Source organism: Theropithecus gelada, chromosome 6, assembly GCF_003255815.1.
Source record: "Theropithecus gelada isolate Dixy chromosome 6, Tgel_1.0, whole genome shotgun sequence".
Lineage (NCBI taxonomy): Eukaryota > Metazoa > Chordata > Mammalia > Primates > Cercopithecidae > Theropithecus > Theropithecus gelada.
The window spans coordinates 125,869,519-125,890,589 of NC_037673.1; the positions used below are offsets into that span (position 1 = coordinate 125,869,519).

Here is a 21,071-nt window from a genome sequence, read left to right on the forward strand (position 1 = left end):
GCTATGTCTTCAAGTTCACTGATACTTTTTTTGGCAGTATCTAATCTACTGTCAATACCACCCAGTATGTTTTTCATTTAAAAATATTGTATTTTCCATCTCTATAATTTCAAATTGGGTCTTTTTATGTCTCTCTTGATAAGGTTCATGCTTTCCTCTATCTTCATATACATTTACAGCATATCTGTAATAGCTGTTTAATGCTTTTGTTGGCTTATTTTATTACTTTTGTCATATCTGGATCTGTTTTTACTAAGTGATTTTTCTCCTTGTTATGAGTCATTTTTTCCATGCCTGGAATTTATAATTGGATGCCAGAGAATGAGAACTTTACATTGTTGTTGTTGTTGTTTTGAAATACTATTATTCCTAGCCAAGTGTTGTGTCACACGCATGTACCCTAGCCCTTTGGGAGGCTGAGGCAGGTGGATTACTTGAGTCCAGGAGTTTGAGATCGACCTGGGCAACATGGCAAAACCCCATCTCTACTAAAAATACAAAAATTAACCAGGCGTGGTGGTGTATGCCTGTAGTCCCAGCTACTCAGGATTGTGCTGAGGTGAGGGGACTGCTTAAGCCCAGGAGGTCAAGATTGCAGTGAGCCATGATTGAGCCACTGCACTCCAGCCTGGATGACAGAGTGAGACCCTGTCTAAATGAAAAAGTACATATATATAAAATAATTATTATTCATTTAAATAAAATAGACCTTGTTCTAGCAGGAAATTAAATTACTAGGAAACAGATGAACCATTTTGCAACTATCTTTTAAGCCTTGTTGAGATAGTCCCACGTGAAACTTTAATTACAAGGCTAATTTAATTTTATTACTAAGATGATTTTCTAAGAACATTATCTAATATCCCTCATATTATGATGACCTTCCACCTTAGCCAGTAGGAACTCATCATGTTTGGAGTATTGTTTGGCCTTTAATACTTTATGCCTCCCCCTCCCACTACTCACCCTATGCTTTAGGTGGTTTCTTCACATGTAGAAATCAGAACATAGACATTTAATTCAAAGTTCTTCCAGAAAACATTCAGAATTCTCCCTTTCTCTCTTTGTCATAGCCAACACTACAGACATCTCAATTGGTTCAATTTACATTATTCTGACCAAACAAATTATAATTGATCAAACTTTCCACCTGATGGCCGCCAAAAACATTGCACCCAACTCAACTACAAACAAGAGCAGGGCTTTCAATGGAAATGTTAAATCAGTGGTTCCAAAACACTGAAGCATTTATTTGATGAATTGTAAAAGGAAACGGAATGTGGTTTCACCAGTAAAATCCTGAATACAAAACACAATCAAAGCAATGGCTACCAAGAGAGGTTAGTGGTTCATTCAAAGCAAAAGCAGTCCAGTTAAGAGCAAAGGTCATGGCAACAGTTTTTGAGATGCTCAACGAATTTTGCTTGCTGACTTTCTGGAGGGCCAAATAATAACGTCTGCTTATTATAAGGGTACTTTGAGAAAGCTAGCTAAAGCTTTAGCAGAAAATCTCCGGGAAAGCTTCACCAGAGTCCTTCTCCAAATGACAATGCTCCTGCTCAGTCCTCTCATCAAACAAGGGTGATTTTGTGAGAGTTTTGATGGGAAATCATTAGACATCACCTTACAAGTCCTGATTTGCTCCTTCTGACTTTATTTCGTAATCTTAATCTTTAAAAGGCATTCGTTTTTCTTCAATTAATAATGTAAAAAAGACTGCATTGACATGGGTAAATACCTCACAACTTTTCAGTTCTTCAGGGATGGAGTAAGAAGCTAGTATCATGGCTTACGAAAGTGTCTTGAACTTGATGGAGCTTACGTTGAGAAATAAAGTTTTTATTTTATTTTATTTTTACCTTTTACTTCCATTTTCCACATACTTTTTGAAGTTTCCTTGTAATTTATGGCCAAGGGGCAGACAATGATGGTTTTTAAAATATGTCCACAAATTCTTTGACATTTCCCCATTTGAATGTGGGCTGGACCTAGTGACTTGCTTTTTATGATGAGAATATGATAGAAGTCGTGGCATGTCACTTGCAAGATTAGGTTTAAGAAGACCATGGCTTTTATTTTGGGTGTGCTCTCTCTCAGATCACTTGTTCTGGGGGAATGCATGTAATGAGCAGCCCTATGGGAAAACCTGTGTAGCAAGTTGCTGAGCTTCCTGTCAACCAAGTGAGTTGAAAGCAGAACCATTTCTTCCAGTTAATTCTGCTGAAACTATAGCTCTGGCCAAGAGTTTGACTGCAAACTTGTGAGACAGCCTTAATCAGAAATACCTGGGCTTATCCAGTCTTGGATTCCTGACTCTCAGAAACTATGTCAGATGATAAATGTTTGTTGTTTTAAACTGCTAAGGTTGTTACATAGCAATAGATAACTGATTCACTCTCTGTGTAGTTCCCTCCTTTCTGGTACTCTGCCCTATAAATTCTAGCCTCCTTCTCTGCCTCCTCAACTCAGCTTGTATTCAGGGCTCTGTTTGGCTTTCTTCTCTCTGTGTTAAGGCCTGAAACTGCCTCCAGGTAGTAAGCTGGGGAAATTGTAGTGACCAATTCATTTACTTCTCTTCTCTCCAAAGTCATAACCCTAACCTCCCTGTTGTCCAATATCTAAAAACCTGTACTATGTTTTCCAATTGCCTAAGGTGAGAGTTAACTACAGTCCCTGTAATTCCATTATGGCCAGAACTAGCTTAAGATTTGATGTCAGTTTAGATGTGAGTTCTACTGGGAGTTGGTATCTTCATGGAACTCAGTGAAAGAGTTCTTTGTATTTTCTCAAGACTTTAAGAATTTGGTGGGGGGAGGGCGGGTGGATTTAAGATTAGCTTAGGTTAATTTTAACCTAGGGTAAGATTAGGTTGTGAGAGGCTTAGTGCCAATGAGTGAAGAGAACAAGGGAGAGTTGACAGCATCAAGTCCAACTTTCTATATGGAGGAGCCTGGATTATAAATGACAATATGAGCACCAAAACAGTTGATTCCACTTACTCTGATACTTTGTCATTTACCTCTTCTCCTTCTGTCCTTATTCTAAGAACACAAAAGCAGTGCTCTGTTGGTGTTAGCAACCATCTGGTGACATATGTTGTGATCTGTCTTACCAACATATTTTTCCCAGCTGCTCTTTTCTTTCGTCTAAGGTTGGTAATGCACACACATGCCTCAGTCCTGCCTTTTCTTCTCTATTTCACCACACACAGTTTACTCAATTCCAAATTAGGCTAGTTCTTTCTTTTATATACACAGGTACTCAAATTCACTCACTTTAACTGATGCTCTTACTTGCATATCTAAGTCTCTCCTAGAGCACAAAAATTCGCCACACATTTCTCTCTTAGGCTTGCTCATTCTGTAAACCAGATAAATCATGTTGATAGTGGCTAATCACCAGCAGAGCCAGTGATGCAACTCCTGATCAAGGAATTAGAATTGGAACAAAATACCATAAAAAAATCAATTTCCATCACTTTCTAAAGCATCTTGGAGAATTTCCTGATAATTTCTGAACCTATTCAGTGTAAATCCTTGAATTAGTCAGGTGATATATAAAAGAAATCATTCCTACCTTTCAAAAACATTGATAGTCTAGTAGGAGAGATAAGTACATAAGTCATTAAAGCTCAAGTGACTTATAAATGTCTCTAAAATATGTAAATACATTATAACAGTATTTCAAAAGGGAAAAAAGAGAAGAGTTAGCTGGGAATTAGACAAATCTTTCCATAACAATTAATATTAACCTTTACCATGAAGGATAGGTAGGGATTATATATTAGTAGGAAAAAAAGGCAGCAATGCAAACTTACATTGGTAAGCTGTGCTTTTGAGTATACTTAACAGTTATACAACTCATTTAGTTTTAAAAAATCATGAATGTTCTCTAATAATAATAATAATAACTTAATATGCATGATTCCTTCAGTGCTGCTTTTTGTTGTTGTTGTTAAAATATGTGTGAGAAACGTGCTAAGGCTCATCTATTGGAAATATTTCATTGAAATTAGCTTTCAATCTTAATAGCTTCCTGTACTCGAAAAATAAACTGCCTCTGATTTTTTTGCCTAGTTTAAATCTGTATAATTGAGTCTCACAAAAAAAAAAGCATTTAGGTTTCTAAGTAACCCAGATATTTCTTGAGCATCTGGAAACCCACACCTTAGTTACTCCAGCATTAGAGATTTTATAAGACAGGGTTTAGAGGCAGATCACTCTTGACAAACTCACCTAGAGTGTTTTTGCCTTTGTTTCTAAACTCTGGACAACTCAAAGAAAGTATTATAGGACCCAGCTTATTCAAACAATGGCTTTCCTTTGAAATAAGATCGTCTGCTTCCCTTAAAGGCATAGTAGTCACCTTTGACACAAGGAACAGAAGGTAAAACAACAAAGGAAGTGGTGAACCAACCTCAGTGCTGCAATTAAAAAAACAACAACACTGATTTGCATTACTTCTCATTTCTAGGTGTCTGGCCTAGTCCAGAGGATGCAAATGGCAGTTCAGATCAATCATCCTTAAATCTGATATGAACGCTTTGATGTGGCTGAGGGAGAGGTGTGGAAAGGGGAGTAGGTACCATGAAGAGAACTGCAACAAAGGAAAAAAAATATTTGGGGTTGAATTGCCCCCAAAGAGGACAGAAACAGCAAAAATATATTTTATATGTACAAGTAAAAAGTACAGAAGGCAAAATAATCTTACCTGGTCTGAGATCTTTAGAATATAATGTTTAATGTTGATTCCCTTACTCTTACTCCTTTTAGGACTCCGTGTGTGTGTGTGTGTGTGATGGGGTGGGGTAGGGAAGGAGAGAAATTGATAGTACTGATGAATGGTGAGCTATAAAGATAAGGAAGGAAAAGAGGCTCTGAAAGGTAAGGGTGCCTACTCTCCTGGGAACCTTTAAAGCACATTCCATGACAAATTACATTATCTCCGGGCTTAGAAAATTCCGACAAAGATGAGAAGACAAATCAAAGGCCTTTGGTAAATGAGGCCTGAGCTTTGTGGTCAAGTCTGCACTAAGTTTTGCCTTGTGTGATGTGTGAATTTGACAAAAAGAGGAGCTGGATTGAGGAGTGGGATGGGAAGGGGGAGGCACCTCTACCTGCACACACCTCAACTGACTGGTGGGGGGCAGGGGATGGATGCAAATCAGGCCTTCCCGAGTGGCCAATCAATAGTCAGGTGAGGGATTTTGGGTCCCCACCCCATCCCAACCGGCGTTTGAGCACGTGCACAGTGTTCTGGGACCTTTGTCCCGCAAAGTCACGCTTGGCGGGCACCCCTTGGTCCCTTTTTCTGATCAGATGTCCTTGATTCTTTTCTGCTCTACAACCCACCTCTCTAGTCGTGTCTTCCCATCTCCCTACTCATTCCCTTCCGCGCTGCTGCGGGTGAGAGCTTTCAGCGTTGCGTCCCAAGGAGCGTGAGGAGTGTGCGGAGCTTGGCACACCAAGTTGCTGAGACTGTGACACCAGCCTCCGCCCGTTCCGCGCGGGTGCAGGCGGCGAGCCTCGGCTCGGACACCACAGCTCTCCTGCCCTCGCCGGGCAGTCCTCCGCCTGTCCAGAGGCAGCACTCTCGGCTCTCGGCTGGCTGTGGGTCTGTCCTGTGGGGCTCCAGCACTAGCCTGCTCGGCCTCGGAAACTCCTGCAGCGTCCAGAACACAGAAAATAGACTCATCACCTAATTTGCCAGGGAGCTCCAGCGCTGCGGGGCCGCGGCACTGCCTCCCCCGCTCTTCCCCCCACCCGACCCCACCCCACCCCCGCCAGGGCTTCGGCGGCCTCCTGGAGTCACAGAGCCTACCCCCCCCCACCCCAACACCCCCTCCCCCGGCAGACAAAGGGCCTGGGCAAATTCGCCGCCCGGCCTCCTAGCGCTCCGGGGAGGCCGCTGCGCCCGGAGTGGATCGCGCTGGAGGCGTGCGCCGGGCGAGAAGCCGCGGCCGCCGGAGCGCAGTATGGGGAAGAACCGCGAGATGCGCCTGACTCACATCTGCTGCTGCTGCCTCTTTTACCAGCTGGGGTTCCTGTCGAATGGGATCGTTTCAGGTAAGTTCTTCCATGACTTTCTCGCTTCCTTTCCAGCCATCCCAGCGGAGACCGCGAACGTAGGGGTCGGCAGGGCTGGTGCAACCGGTGCGTGGAGAGCAGAGCTCAGTAGGTAGCAATAAAAATGAGCTTGAGGTGCGGGTTAAGGGGTCAAGTTCGGAAATGAAGCACACTTCTGCCGGCCTGGTTTTAACCGTATGTGGAATAGTTTCCTTCTAATTAGAGCAATAATATTTGCAAAGGTACGTTTACAGCACCTGGAGGAAAATTAGAACGTACCTAAGTTGATAGCAACGCTCTGCTCTAGCATACACTTCAGAAATCGTTTACTCGTGCTGGAGTCTTTGCATCGGTTTTCTTTTCAACAATGAAGTACGGTCACCAAACTTTGATTCCCCCTTCCCCCGCCCCCAATATAATCGTACTTTTACTCTGAAAATGCTGGGGTCTGTAATCTGATCGCAAAGCTTCTGGGGTTGCAAAGAGTTTCAGGGGCTAGACGGGTGGTCTCCATTGCATTCAACGCGAGCGCCCTGTATCTATGGATTGTGAGCTTGGAAATATTTGTGCTACTGGAACCGCGGCACTTTAAGCCCCGCACTTCTGTCTGCCCCGCCCGCAGAGCTGCAGTTCGCCCCCGACCGCGAGGAGTGGGAAGTCGTGTTTCCTGCGCTCTGGCGCCGGGAGCCGGTGGACACGGCTGGCGGCAGCGGGGGCAGCGCGGACCCAGGCTGGGTGCGCGGCGTTGGGGCCGGCGGAAGCGCCCGGGCACAGGCTGCCGGCAGCTCACGTGAGGTGCGCTCTGTGGCTCCGGTGCCTTTGGAGGATCCCGTGGAGGTTCGATCAGAGTCCCGGCTCCGGCCCCCGCCGCCGTCAGAGGGTGAGGAGGACGAGGAACTCGAGTCGCAGGAGCTGCCGCGGGGATCCAGCGGGGCTGCTGCCTTGTCCCCGGGCGCCCCGGCCTCGTGGCAGCCGCCGCCTCCCCCGCAGCCGCCCGCGTCCCCGCCCCCGGCCCAGCCTGCCGAGCCGGATGGCGATGAAGTGTTGCTGCGGATCCCGGCCTTCTCTCGGGACCTGTACCTGCTGCTCCGGAGAGACGGCCGCTTCCTGGCGCGGCGCTTCGCAGTGGAACAGCGGCCAAATCCCGGCCCCGGCCCCACGGGGGCAGCATCAGCCCCGCACCCTCCCGCGCCGCCCGACGCAGGCTGCTTCTACACCGGAGCTGTGCTGCGGCACCCTGGCTCGCTGGCCTCTTTCAGCACCTGTGGAGGTGGCCTGGTAAGCGCCTTCTTTCCCTAGCTCTCTATTTTCCCCTGCTGCTCCTCTCCTTGCCCCATAGATCAGGCTGATTTGCATGCACCTTCTCCCCTTTCAGTGTGCTCCTTTTGAGCTTCGCCCTAGACTGCACCCCCAGGTGTCTACATCGTTTGCCTCCCATGGAACATCTCCAGGGCAGTTATGTAAATCCGACGTCTAATTGGATGGATAAATGGCTTCTCCTTCCAGATGGTTATGTGTCTTTCGAAACTACATGAAACTGTGCCTTTTTGTAACTTCTTCCCAATGGCTCTTCTTTCTGTTCTCCAGGGTTTTCTGAAATAAGGCACTACGTGATGCCTTTTAGAAACTCAAAAGACAACTAGTCGGCTCACTGATGAATCTCCTCCGTGTTTGCACAGCACTCTCTGTTCCTCATCTGTTATCTTAGAGCTTTTTCATAACCTACTTCAAAGTTGTAAGAACAATTCTATAGGGAATTACTCTGACAGTTGTCTAGAATTTAAACACATCCAGAGCCATACTGGACACCTGTTCACTGTTTTTGTGAAAGATGGGAGTTGGGAGGGAGTCAACTGAGAGACTGGAGCTGTTGAGTAATGGGTGACATTATCATCCAATCCGTGTTCAAAGGGTTATGGTTCTGTGATTTACATTTCATTTGACAGTAGTTTCTTTAATTCTTTCCACTCTTTGGAGGAAAGGAGCAAGGTGGAGAGCCTTGTTAAATGGCCTGTTGGGATGGAAAGTAAAAGCCATTTGCTCTGTCAATGCAGAACATCATTTGATTTTTCTCCCTCTGTCATGATTCAGGGGTTAGGACAAGCTTCTATAAGTTGTCGTGTGTGTGTGTGTGTGTGTGTGTGTGTGTGTGTGGTCAAATATGCATAACATAAAATTTACTATTTTAACCGTTTTTAGATGTACAGGTACATGGCATTAAGTACATTCACGTTGTTGTGCAACACCACCATGTCCTTTATGGTTGCTCCCACCACCATGGGCTTAATATTAATTGGTTTAAGACAAAACTCATAAAATATCAAAAATGTCCTTGTGATTTGTGGCTTCATTTTGCTCTTCATAGTGAGCCACTGAGAAATCCACAGGAACTTGCATGGAAGCAAACTGCTCATTTGGAGAAAATCCAACAGCAGTGGATAGCAGAAAATAATCAGCACAGTCACAGCCACCCAAACCTACCACCCGCCCCCCACCCCTGAACCAAGATCCCATAGTCAAATGATGTACACTGTTGGACAGTGCTCATAATGATGAATATTCAAATATGGGCATTTTTAGGCTTAAGTGAAAAAAATTGGCATGGAAAAATTACATGTAAAGCTTTTATTAAAAGGTTTTCTGTGGAACTGATGTTTGAACATTTCACTGGGGAAAACGTTTTGTGGAGATTTCATTGTCCACTAGCTTTTGGCTGGGGATTAAATAATCACATATAGAAAGTTCCTGGTGTGGTAGGAGCAATGGGGGATAAAGAATTTCACTGTGTTGAAATGTGCATTTTTGGTCAGATTTTCCAAATGACCTATTCCTTCTCTCTGTACTTAAGGAAGCAAAGTTAGAATTATAAGTAGGTTTTTCATAGACTGAATAGGAGTTTGACATACCTCCCTGTTTATCATGTTGGACTTTTACTCACTTTTCCTATTAGCTACATATATATATGTTCTGAACTGGGAAGTCTTTGTTATTGAGGAAAACTACCATTGCCAGCAATACAGTGTAGGAGTTAGGTTTTCAGTAAAAAGTTAAGCAAATAGCCAAGAAGGGTGGGTTTGTTACTCTAGACTCTAATATGCCAGCCCTTTTCCCTTGTGAGCTGGTGGATAAGGAAAGAGAGAGTTGTTATCTGTACTCTGGAAGAGATTTGTTCCCTGATGATTGACAAGCTCCTTATCTCTTTAGGCTTCAGTTTCCATAGGTAAAATTAGAGAATTAGATGATTTAATTAAAAAAATTGGATGGTGGGATTAAAATTCTGTTGGATATTTAATGTATTCCAGGTCCCTTGTTTAGGGGATAGAATGTTCTGCCTTTTAGGGGCCCCAGAATTAAGAGAAAGATATCATGTATAAGTGGAAATGACACAGGTAGTCACAAGACAGTGACAGATCAGCACAATGAATCAAATGTTATGCTAAGGTAAAAATCCCTTGGGAGAGGTGGGGAATGCTTCCCAAAGCAGATGAAGTTTAACTGGATCTTAAACCATGGAGAGGATTTCGCCAGGCAGAAAAAAAAGCTGGAGTGTTGTAGGTAGAGGGAGGAGACTGAGTGCAGGCATGTCAAGGGAATGATAACGATTATCTCCTATGACTAGGCCAGAAGATGCGATAGAGAGAAATGATCTTAAAATGTCTAGAGATCAAACTTCAAAAGCCTTGTCTGCAAGAATATGGGCTTTTTCTAACTGAATATTCACAAAACTCCTTACCTGTTCCTTTATATCTCAAGAATTCTGTGATCCTGTAATGCTAATGTGAGGAATTATGATACCTTTATATAGAGATGGTGAATCATTTATAAATGCAACTGCCATTAGTTTGCAACAATTATTCTCTTCTCAGGGAGAGCTTTCTTATTGTCAGTTGCAGAGAAGAGGGTATTTCACTAACTGTACCTTCCCTTCCCCTCTCTTGATAGTAAGTTTTGCCTACTGGTACCTGAACTTTTCAATATCTTTTGGATTATGAAATGTTTAAAAGGATCCAAAAGTCTGTAGGAAAGGAAATAGAACATCAGCTATCCAATTAAGTGAACATTTATAAGATTGACCAATTTACTCTCCAGGTACTACGCTAACTTGTGTTATCAAAGGATAAGTGCCAGAATGGAGATTTTGGATATGGGGCAAGAGCTGCCTCTTCAAAGTTTTTAATCTTTCTGGATATCATATCTGGATCTGTCTCTATATAAAATGTACAAATTATACTTATATATGTAGCAATTGATCTGTGAAGCGTTATTATTTCTATTTGTCCTGATTAGTGTATTATTGAATAACAATCTTATTTGAGTCGTATATTAGGTCTTATAAGCATGCAAATATACTACTACTAATCAATTAAACATTTATTGGACAACTCTTATGACTAAGGCCTTTTCCAGATATTGAGAATACAAAAAGAAGATGAAGCAGTCTCGATATATTTCACGGGGCTCTCAACCTAACTTGCCAGTCCCCAATGAAAACAGGGAAATACAATAGGTTGAGATGTGTGAAAATACAGGTATACCATGAGTGCTCTGATGGCACTGTCTTGTTCATCTCTTTTCATTTCCAGCACTTTAGTTTTTAGTAGGTACTCAGTAAAAATCACTGAATAATAAAATACAACAGATGAAGTACTTTATGATATTTTAAAATCATCTTAAAAAATTAAAACACACAAAAGCAACAAATTAAATCCCATGAAACTGTGCAACAATTATCTTTGCTCAAAGTTAACACAATTTTTTTTTTTTTCTAAAAACATTCTTATGTTTTTAGAAAACTGGGCCAAAATAAACTAGATTAGTATATACCTGGCCTATGTTTTTTTTAATGGACTACTGACATGGCAGACTACTTAGATTATTTTTTCCATATGATGAAGTGTGGATACTAAAACTAATGCCACCTTTTCCTACTTAAATTAAGAGTTTTATCCAGTAGTCATTTTGGTTAGCTTTTATTACAGAATCTGGAGCCTTCTGTAAATTCAATTATTTTTTATCTTATTTGCACTAAAGTATTCTATGCTGTGGGAAGTTTTAAACAATTAAATATTTTTGTGACTCCCATTTAAATAAGGCACTATATCAGTTAGCAGTGTGAAAGCTGCTGTCAGAGCAGGAATGGGTAAAGGGAAATAAACACATAACGAGGAGAACCAGTGGAATCAATCAACATCCAAATGAAAAAATTAAGATTACAGACTGACCTCATATATCTACTTTCTTCATTCAAGCAAAATCTTAGGAATGATAGAAAAGATATTCTAAATAAATATAAAGCAGTATTAGAAGAGAATGTCATCAGGACATCAGATATTTTAAATATCTCCTGAAAGATTGAAACAGTTTGGCTTGGATTAAGGGAAACATATAGTCGTTAGAAAACATCTGTGAATTGCAGGAGCCATGCCAGAAGTGCCGCTGTACATGCAGGGAAAGGCAATGCAGTGAGCAGAAAGGGACCTAGAATAAGAGTAGGATTTGTTTTCTCTGTTATCCCATTCTGCCAAGCACCAGAAGCCACATACATGTCGCTAACACAGGAACAGAGAACAGACGCAGAGCTTACCCAGGCACATGGGTGACACCCAGGAAATAGTCTCTACTCTCAAAAGATGAGCTGTTGGATTCTTGCACAGAGTCAAATGTCCCATCTGTCTCTAACGCAAGGAGAGCTGAGTAAACTGAACTAGTCACAACAGATAGGTGAGCAGGGAAACCAAGAAAAGATGAGCTGACACCCAAGAATATTACATTTTGAAGAAAATAATATAAAAAGAGTCTGAAACTCTTGTTAATTAATACAAGAAGCAAAAAATTAATAAATAGAATAACAGAAATCTAATGCCCAGAAGAATAAGAGCAGGTATATATTCATGGAAAAAAATAAATTAAAAAAATGGGGAACAAACTGCTATCCATAAAAAAACAGATTAGATACAATGGAACTGAAATTATATCTCTGTTAGAATAAAAACTCAATAGATGAGCTGATAGGTAAATTTGTGATATGGAAGATCAAACCCAGAAATTGTCCCAGAACATAATACAATGGCCAAATGAATATATAATAATAATAATAAGTTGTGAGCCATGAATCATAGGTCTATATCAAACATTTCTCTAATAGGAATGCATTTAAAAAATCAGTATAAAGATTGAATTGTAAAAATACATGCAATTATATGCTACCTATCAGTTAGACTTTGGATATGAGGCCAGATGTTACTTCTCTGAGGGTAGAGGGTAGATGAGATAAATGGTGTTCTGGATGATCCTTGCTCAGCATACACCTAAAGCAATTTTCAATACAGGTTTCCGTATTTGGAATTAAAAATAAAGACAAATGGAAAGCAGTTTATGTGTAGAATTCTTGATTTTAAAAATTTTCATTCTTTATTGTTGTTTCCTTTCAAAATTGTAGCAACATTTTTAAACAACTTTCTTGTTTTTCCAAAGTTTTCACGGAAACAAAAATGTATTTTGCACTCAGATTTCACTGGCTTTCATATTTAATTATTTAATATTTAAATATTGATTAAATTATACATTTACAGAATGTTGTACCTACCGGTGTTCAGACAAATATGGCTGACTCTTGTCACAGGCTGACTGGTGGAAATGGTTGTGTGCTGTAAGACAAAGGAAGTGTCTGCTAGCTATGAGCATTCAGCATGCTGTATGCCTCAGCGACATATTTTCCAGATGATGTGTGGAGTATTAAGTCAGCGATTCTAGTTGAATTGGTTGATATAACCAAGATTAGTTAGGGAGAGGTTAAGAGACCAGTGATTCTAATTGAATTGGTTGATATAACCAAGGTTAGTTGGATAAAGGTTAAGAGACCCTTTTTTCAGCGTCAGAAACAAATTTGTCAGAGATGAGACACAAACCTTCAGAGTGAAGGACCAACCACAAAACTCGGCATGACCTAAGAGGGACCCAAATCTAGATACACATTGACAGAATATTAGAAAATCAAAGAGAAAGAGAAAATCCTATGCATTTAATGGAGGAGAGATGATCTACAGTGGGATGTGTGTCAGATTGACTTTAGAGGATTGAATCAGTAATACTGGGTGCCAGAGGATCAGGTAACTTCAGAATTCTGAGGAAGAGTCATCTAAGTCCTGGATTATATGGTCACACAAAATACCATTCAAATCTGAGGCCAAAGTAAAATCATTTTCAAAATTATAAGGACTCAGATGTTACCACACAGAATCTCCAAAAAGATATGCAATGAAAAATCTTCCTCAAATACCTATCCCCTGGTTAGTACTTAGTTTTCCATCCTAGAGGTAACCAGGGTCATCTGCTTATAGTGTCTGATCTGGAGGTAGTTTATGCATAAACAAATCTATATACATGTATACACTTACAGTTTTTTAAAAACCCATATTGTTTACACACACACACGGTATTATCACATTTGAATATGTAAAGAGATTCCCCTTTTGTTTAGTCCTCTTATATCTGATTGCAAGGATCTTTTGTAATCTACCTAATCAGTTTGGTGTTCCTGGATATTTGATTGAATACAATATTTTCCTATTAAGAACAAGGCTAAATATATAGGATTCTGTAGAAATGCTGTTTTGTCTCTAATGTATATCTGTGTTAAAGGGCATGTGTATTGGTAATTTGGAGAGATATTGCTTAATTGTACCCATAGAGATGGTGCTACTTTACAGTCTCAGACCAGGAGAGTAGGAGAGTTTCTCTTTCCCATGTCGTGTTACTGGTACGGACGTTATTATTAAAATTTTTGACCTTTGTGAAATCTAGTAGGTGAAAGATGTTATTTATTATTATTATTATTATTTTTGAGACGGAGTCTCACTGTCGCCAGGCTGGATTGCTGTGGTACGATCTCAGCTCACTGCAGCCTCTGCCTCCTGGGTTCAAGCAATTCTTCTGCCTCAGCCTCCCGAGTAGCTGGGACTACAGGCGCCCGCCACCATGCCTGGCTAATTTTTTGTATTTTTAGTAGAGACGGGGTTTCACCGTATTAGCTAGGATGGTCTTGATCTCCTGACCTCGTGATCCACCTGCCTTGGCCTCCCAAAGTACTGAGATTACAGGCGTGAGCCACCGTGCCCGGTCGAAATAACTGGTTTTTAAGTGTACCTACCTTTATGGCATTCTGTGGATTTCCAGTTAGCATCAGAGTGGCATGAATAATATAGTTATGTGTGAGAGAAGTTTCTGGATTATGAGAGGAGCAATATGTAGATACGTCAGTCTTCATCAAAGGAAGCTACATAATGAATAAACAGAATTGTGATGCTGATCAAATAAGCTACATTGTACATTAAAAATAAACTAATCATATATTAACCTATGTCTGCATTCTCAGAGAACTGAGACATGGACCAATTTTGTGAGAAGAAATTTTGATTATTTAATAATCAGTAAATAATTGCATGTATTTATTTTAAGTTTGTTAACTGAATCATAAATATAGTATACTTTTAAATAACAAAATTCTTTATAGAGCCTGAAAATATGTTTATGCAACACTAAAACAGAGCACATTTTAATTGAGCTCATGCACAATTGAATGTTTCCACTTATTTGCAATTACATTTTTACCCCAGAGGGTTTTATGTCTTTGTATTTGCAAAATGAAGAAGAATCAGAGGAGTTCCAGGTTCCTGGTAGATGGGATATGTTTTGGAGCAGTGGGAGAACTAGTAGTCCCCCTTGAATTATGATTTGGAGGTTTCCTGAAAGGAAGTTTTAAGATTCCCTTAGCAAACTGAGAACCATAATTTGATGCAGAGTGCATTTAGGGTGCAGCTATAGTGAGCACATCCATCTCATCATTATTCTGATGCCAAGCCCTAGACTGAGAGAAGTGAGAAAATGGGAGCTTAGCCATTCCAGTGCTACCCAGATATTTTTATAGAATTATTACATGGCGGTGTTGGGAAGTACCTTAGGGATTAGATGGTTTAGTGTCTGCCTTTTCCAGAGAGAGAAACTTGACTTCATCTCATAATTAATGTGCATGTATCTGCAATAAATTATTAACTTTTTAGACTCTAACTCAGATGATCAGGGAATGGTGCTGGTGAGCCCAGGCCAGTTTTGGGATTACCAAATGCTTCTGCTTTTCTATTGTTTTCCATTTAAAATAAATGAGATCTAAACATATATATATTTTTTTCTTGAGCACATTCAAAGGATAAACATAAGGATATTTTGCCCTAAACTCTTTTTGTAGTCTACTAGCCTCAGCCTAGCTTTATTTAAAATAAGACCACTTCTGCAGTGAGGCTACATCATCAGCCATTTGACCATGCTCCTTGATGTCCTGTTTCTTCAAGTGTGGTGTGTAGATACCAGGATCAAAATCAGGCGGTGGGGTGTACGGGGGTGTTGGGGGATGTGGTTTGGTGAGGTAGAGGTAGTCTCTATAAAAAATAAGGATTCCAGATTGAATGACAAACCTAAAATATGAATTTAAAAAGAGTCCAAGATAAAAATAAGCCTGGGGTGGTGGCACATGCCTGCAGCCCCAGGTACTCAGGAGGCTAAGGTGGGAGGATCACCTGAACCCACAAATTAGAGGCTGCAGTGAGCTGTGATTGCACCACTGCGCTACACCTGGGTGACAGAATGAGACCCTGTCTCAAAAGAGTGAAAGAAAGACAGAGAAAGAGAGGGATAGGGAGGGAAGGAGGTAGGGAGGAAAAGAAAGGCAGGAAAGAAAGAAAAAGGAAGGAAGGAAAAGGAAAGAAGGAAGGAAGGAAGGAAGGAAGGGAAGGAAGGCAGGCAAGACCCTGTCTCCAAATAAATGAATAAATAAACAAACAAAAAGAATACAAGGTACTTATTTTTTGAAAAATAAGGTACTTTTAAGTTCAGGGGTACGCATGCGGGTTTGTTAAGTAGGTGAACTTGTGTCATGGGGATTTGTTTTACAGATTATTTCATCACCCAGATATTAAACCTAGTACGCATTAGTTAGTTTTCCTGATCCTTTCTCTCCTCCCACCCTCAACCCTCTAGTAGGCCCCAGTGTCTGTCGTTCCTCTCTATGTGTCCATGTGTTCTCATAATTTAGGTCCCACTTATAAATGAGAACATGCAGTGTTTGATTTTCTGTTCCTGTGTTAGTTTGCTAAGGATCATGGCCTCTAACCCCATCTAGGTTGCTGCAAAGGACAGGATATCATTCTCTTTTGGGGCTGCACAGTATTCTATAGTGTATATATACCACATTTTCTTTATCCAGTCTACCATTGATGGGCATTTAGGTTGATTCCATGCCTTTGCTATTGTGGATAGTGCTGCAATGAACACACACACGTGTGTGTCTTTATAATACAACAATTTATATTCCGTTGGGTATATACCCAGTAATGGGATTGGTGGGTCATATGGGGTATTTCTGCTTTCAGATATTTGAGGAATCACCACACTATCTTCCACAATGGTTGAACTAACTTAAACTGCCATCAACAGTTTATAAGCATTCTTTTTTCTCCACAACCTTGCTAGGATCTGCTATTTTTTGACTTTTTAATAATAGCCATTCTGGCTAGTGTGAGATGGTATCTCATTATGCAAGCTAAAATTTGAGGACAGCCACTTCAGTGGCTCTGAAAACAACAGAGCTCAAGATTCTTTCCTACTGGATTTGCATCCACTAAACTTCATACCCTAAGGATCTTGCATGAATTTTAATCCTCATATGCTCTTTTTGGAAAGTTCCAGTAACAGTAAAATTAGATACATCCTGTCCTTACTTAATAATATGGTCCCAGAAACCGACTCAGATGCTAGTGAGCTAAAAAGGATTCTATGGATTTAAAATTATTAATCAACACAGTATACGTGTGAACTAGTTGGAAGGTAACACAATGGAACATGAATGCCAGCATGAGTGTTTTCCTACTCTTCAAATAAAAAGAAAGCAAAAGTTGAAATCTGCTTCCTCTTCTAGAATCTGGAAATATTAAATAGAAGTAAGTAGTTTCATTCATCAGCCATTTTATCAGTAAAATTGCAGCAGGAGAATTACTCCAGCTGTTTCACAATATTATTGGAGTTATATATTTATATTTCTTAAATATAATTTTATATTTATATATTATCTATTTGTATATTATTATATTTATTAAAATAAAATTTATCAGAAATAAAAGAAGAAATATAACTTCAGACTGAAAAGGTCAGTTCAGATGTGGATAAAGGAAGACCGAGGCATATTGTAGTGGGATATTAGAAAATCAGTGGTGTAGAGAAAATTGTAAACTCTTTGTGAGAGGTTGTCTGTCCTGGAATAGCAGTGTAGTATGGTCAGGTTAAAAGGACCTTGAAAATGCATAAGAACTGAATGGTAAACTATCTCAAATGCCAAAAAAAAAAAAAAAAAGAGGTCTTTTCTACTCATTCACATTCCAGGTATTTGGATGTCAAATATCCTGTAAAACTTATTAAAATTAACAGTTAAAAAAAAAAAATTAACCTGCTAAGAGCAGTGGAGAGGCAGGTGATTATATCAGCTAATAACATTAATGCATTCGGTCTTTCTCCATTATAATTTGGATTTGAATGTATATATTAGCAACTAAAATGTTATAGGTACGTTTCCATTATAAGATTATTATGTTACCAACAAATATTTTAGTCTGCCCAATTTATAGATAGGCAATTAGGTTACTGACAGAGGAAATTGCATATAGTTAACATATCTAGGGTGTTTGTGTTGTCTGGCTCTGGTTATATTCTTACAGATGAAGTAAATAGAACTTTAAAATTTTATTATAAGATAGAAAGTTTGAGTAATTCATCATGGAAATAATATTTGTATATAAATATAATCAACACATTTAAAGGCTGAGTAACTCATTGTGGAAATAGCTGCCTGTTTATAAATTTAATTATTTAGTGCCCCATTTTTTTTGCTAACATGGATAATTTCTCTGTAGATCTCCACTTAAAATTCTGTCAGTTCAAAATAGGTGGTTCTATTTAATAATGTTTTAAAATATATTGAATTGATATTTTAAGATGAAAGTTCCTATGTAGAATTTTTTCCAAGTGCACCCTAATTATCTCTCATTAGTAAGATACGTTCATGGATATGTCAGGCTGATTTTTTCAGGGTAAATCAGTATTTAAAATGTAACAAATTAAAAAGGATATTGCAAATCCCCTTTCTTCCAACATCTTTTTTGAGGTATGATTTACATACCCTAAAATTCATCCAGTTTAAGCGTAAAATTCAGTGTTTTTTAGTTCATTTATAGAATTGTGCAACCATCACAACTTAGTTTTAGAACAGTTCCATCAACTGGAAGGGTCCCTGATCCCCATCTGCAGTCATGTGTTCCTATCTCCAGTCCCAGGCAACCATTAATCTACTCTGTGTCTCTATAGATTTGCCTTTCATATAAATGTAATCATATAAAATTCGGTCATTTGTGTCTGTCCACATTCACTTAACTTGATGTTTTTGAGGTTCATTCACCTGGTAGCATGTATCAGTAGTTCATTCTTTTTTTCTTCATGGACTATTTCCACTGTCCTGAAATACCACATTTTGTTTATTCACTCATCAGTTGATGGGCATTTGGATTGTTTCCATTTTTTGGCTATTATGAATAAAGCTACTATAGATATTTGTGTACAAGTCTTTGTGTAGATGGGTATTTTCACTCCTCTTAGGTGGAAACCTAGGACTGCAATTACTAGGTTGTACAGTAAATTTGTTTAGTATTTTAAGATACTGCCAAACTTTTTTTCAAATTACTATATCATTTTATATTTCCCCCAGTAATGTATGAGGATTCCGGTTTCTCAACATCCTCAACAATACTTGTTTACATACCACAGAAATCTCCCATTTTAAGTGTACAATTCAATGGTTTTAGTACATTTACAGAATTGTGCAACCATCACAACTTAGTTTTGGAACATTTCTATCAACTCAAAGGGTCCCTTATACCCATCCGGAGTCACTCTGTTCTTATCTCCAGTCCCAGGCAACCATTAATCTACTTTGTGCCTCTATTGTCTCTTTTGGATTACTTTTATGGATTTTCAGTGGTATCTCATGTGGTTTTAATTGTTTTCCTAGTGACTAATTATATTGAGCATCAGTTCATGCACCAGTTCATAGCCATTGTAATATCTGTCATATTTGGTGAAATGCCTACTCAAAACTTTTACCAACTTTTTAATTATTTTTTTCTACTATTTAGTTTTAAGAGTTCTTTATATACTCTGGCTGTAAATATTTTATCAGACAAGTGATTTGCTAATGTTTTCTTCCAGTCTCTGGTTATCTGTTCAGTTTCTTAATGGTATCTTTTAAGGCCAATTTTTGAGACGTTTGATAAAAATCTCATTTATCTTTTTTTTTTTTTAATGGAACATGTTTTTGATGTTGTATGTAAGAACTCAGTGTCTAACCCAAAGTCACAAGGACTTCCTCCTATGTTTTCTTCCATAATTTCCATAATTTAAAGTGTCACTTTCAATCCTATGATTCATTAGTTTTTGTGCATGTTGTAAGACTGTACATTTTCTCTTTGCATGTACTTTTCCAGTGGTATCTCAGAACCATTTGTTGAAAATAGCATACTTTCCTCATGAAATGCCGTAGCATTTTTGTTAAAAGTAAATTGACTGCAAATGTGCGAGTTTATTTTTGAACCATTTTTAGTGTTGTTTTGATCTATATTTATCCTCATGTCAATACCATACTGTATTGATTTATGTAGCTTATAATATTTTTTAATTTGGTGGAAATTTAAGTCCTTTAATTTTGATTTTCTCTTTTCAAAATTGTTGTGGCCTGACAGGCACGGTGGTTCATGCCTGTAATCCCAGCACTTTGGGAGGCCGAGGTGGACAGATCACTTGGGGTCAGGAGTTTGAGACCAGCCTGGCCAACATGGTGAAACCCCGTCTCTACTAAAAATACAAAAATTAGCAGAGCAGGGTGGTGGGCACCTGTAATCCCAGCTATTCAGGAAGCTCAGGCATGAGAATTGCTTGAAGCTGGGAGGCGGAGGTTGCAGTGAGCCAAGTTTGCACCACTACACTCCAGCTTGGGAGACAGAGGAGACTCCATCTCAAAATAAAAATAAAAATAAATTGTTTTGGCCATTCCGGCTTCTTTATATTTCTATATACATTTTAGGATCAGATTGTCAGTATCTTCAAAGAACCTGCCTGGACTTTGATAGGAGGGTTTATGCTTAATCTTCGGTTTTCTGAAATTCCATTTTGGAAGAGATCTTATCTTAAATAATACAAAACCGATTTTTTTTTCTCTGTGAATATGATTATTACTAGAGGAGTTGTTAGGATCTGTTTTCGAACATGCTATTTATTTGTTTGCTTGATTTTAACCCTGACCCTAACAACTTTGGTCTTTTTCATAGCAGTAGGCATGAAACACAATAGTGGAGTCTTGATTAAAAGGAACAAAATAAGCTACTGGTTGTCCATATTACAGTATTTAAAATGAACAATTTCAAACCATTAACAAGATTTAAATTCCATAAAGGATTTATGAGAACAGGTAATCCAAGATACTCATTTGGAGGCATACAAATAAGGAATACAAAATAGGAAGTCACACAGATAGTGTTTTTGCAGGATTAGGACATGAACCCAGGATTCAGACTCCAGATTCCACTCTTAATGTCTGTCCTACTGCTATGAGAAAGACCAAAGTTGGTAGGGTCAGGGTTCAAATCAAGCAAACAAATACAGACAAATGAACAAAACCCAAACTAATCTTTTCAGGAAGTGGATTTCACTCACAAACATTCAGAGTTATTCTGTAAATGTAAGCTTGTGTAAAATTATTCTATGTGTTTAGTTACACAGAACCAAGGATTTCAGTACAGTACTTTTTACAAACCTGAGAGAAACAAGAAATGGGGAAAGGATTCCCTATTTAATAAATGGTGCTGGGAAAATTGGCTAGCCATAAGTAGAAAGCTGAAACTGGATCCTTTCCTT

General features: G+C 39.3%; 1 protein-coding gene across 1 annotated transcript in view; it reads left to right on the top strand.

Annotated features, from left to right (window-relative positions):
- Positions 1 to 5,854: 5,854 nt before the first annotated feature.
- The window catches only part of ADAMTS19 (ADAM metallopeptidase with thrombospondin type 1 motif 19), a 287,425-nt gene continuing 272,208 nt past the window's right edge, over positions 5,855 to 21,071 (top strand). Inside the window, exons 1-2 of the mRNA XM_025388260.1 lie at positions 5,855 to 6,065; positions 6,688 to 7,343. Coding sequence (XP_025244045.1) covers positions 5,975 to 6,065; positions 6,688 to 7,343 — 747 coding nt within the window. The 5' untranslated portion in view covers positions 5,855 to 5,974. The remainder of the gene's footprint in view (positions 6,066 to 6,687; positions 7,344 to 21,071) is intronic.